The sequence below is a fragment of the Asparagus officinalis genome, chromosome 4, assembly GCF_001876935.1.
Source record: "Asparagus officinalis chromosome 4, Aspof.V1, whole genome shotgun sequence".
NCBI classification, from domain to species: Eukaryota; Viridiplantae; Streptophyta; class Magnoliopsida; order Asparagales; family Asparagaceae; genus Asparagus; species Asparagus officinalis.
In genome coordinates, this window is record NC_033797.1 from 27,958,793 (window position 1) to 27,959,535 (window position 743).

A 743-nucleotide genomic window follows, 5' to 3' on the forward strand; every position below is an offset into this window, starting at 1 on the left:
AACCACACCTCCCATCTTGCTACAATGCACCAGGCCCACTGAAGAGTGTGCCTCTATCATTTCTCTTATGTGTTTCTGACAAGATTAATTTGAAGGGGTGAAAAAAGGAATCGTTATGTTCCCCTCTAAGTTCGAGCCCAACCCATTTATTTTATCAACGCCCCGATATGCAAATGAGCCCAGGCCCCAGAAGATCAGGCTGAAGGAAAATATGTTTGGGTAAATTTCACAAAACCCCTAGCAAACTTTGTTTAAAACAAAAGTACTCATTATCCAAATCAAATTCGTTTTATTGCCGTCACATTGCAGTCGACTAGAAAATTGAACAACATAAATAAAGGAAAGAAGACGAGAACTGCTTAGCATTGAACTAGCACTGGTCATCTTCTACATCCTAGGGCTTAAACTCCCAGCAATATCAATAACAAATCGGTATCGAACATCGTTCTTCTCAAGCCTATCCAATGCCTCGTTGATGCTATCCGTCTTCACGATCTCTATGTCACAAGTTATGTTGTGCTTCCCGCACAAATCCATCATCTCCTGAGTCTCTTTGATTCCCCCAATTATACTTCCCGTTATCACTCTTTTGCCTGTGTATCTCGAAGAGAAGTCGATGAATAACTAACATACGTTTTATACTCTACTATCGAATTAGATTTATCGAATGTTGCTCTTACCGAAAATTAGGGGAAATGCAGGAAGATCTAGGGGTTGATCCGGAGCGCCTACGAATGATAGAA

General features: G+C 40.8%; 1 protein-coding gene across 1 annotated transcript in view; it reads right to left on the minus strand.

Moving 5' to 3' along the window:
* Positions 251-743, minus strand: part of LOC109838400 (probable cinnamyl alcohol dehydrogenase 6) — a 3,102-nt gene continuing 2,609 nt past the window's right edge. Inside the window, exons 6-7 of the mRNA XM_020406850.1 lie at positions 681-735; positions 251-593 (exon numbers count right to left, since the gene is read on the minus strand). Coding sequence (XP_020262439.1) covers positions 388-593; positions 681-735 — 261 coding nt within the window. The 3' untranslated portion in view covers positions 251-387. The remainder of the gene's footprint in view (positions 594-680; positions 736-743) is intronic.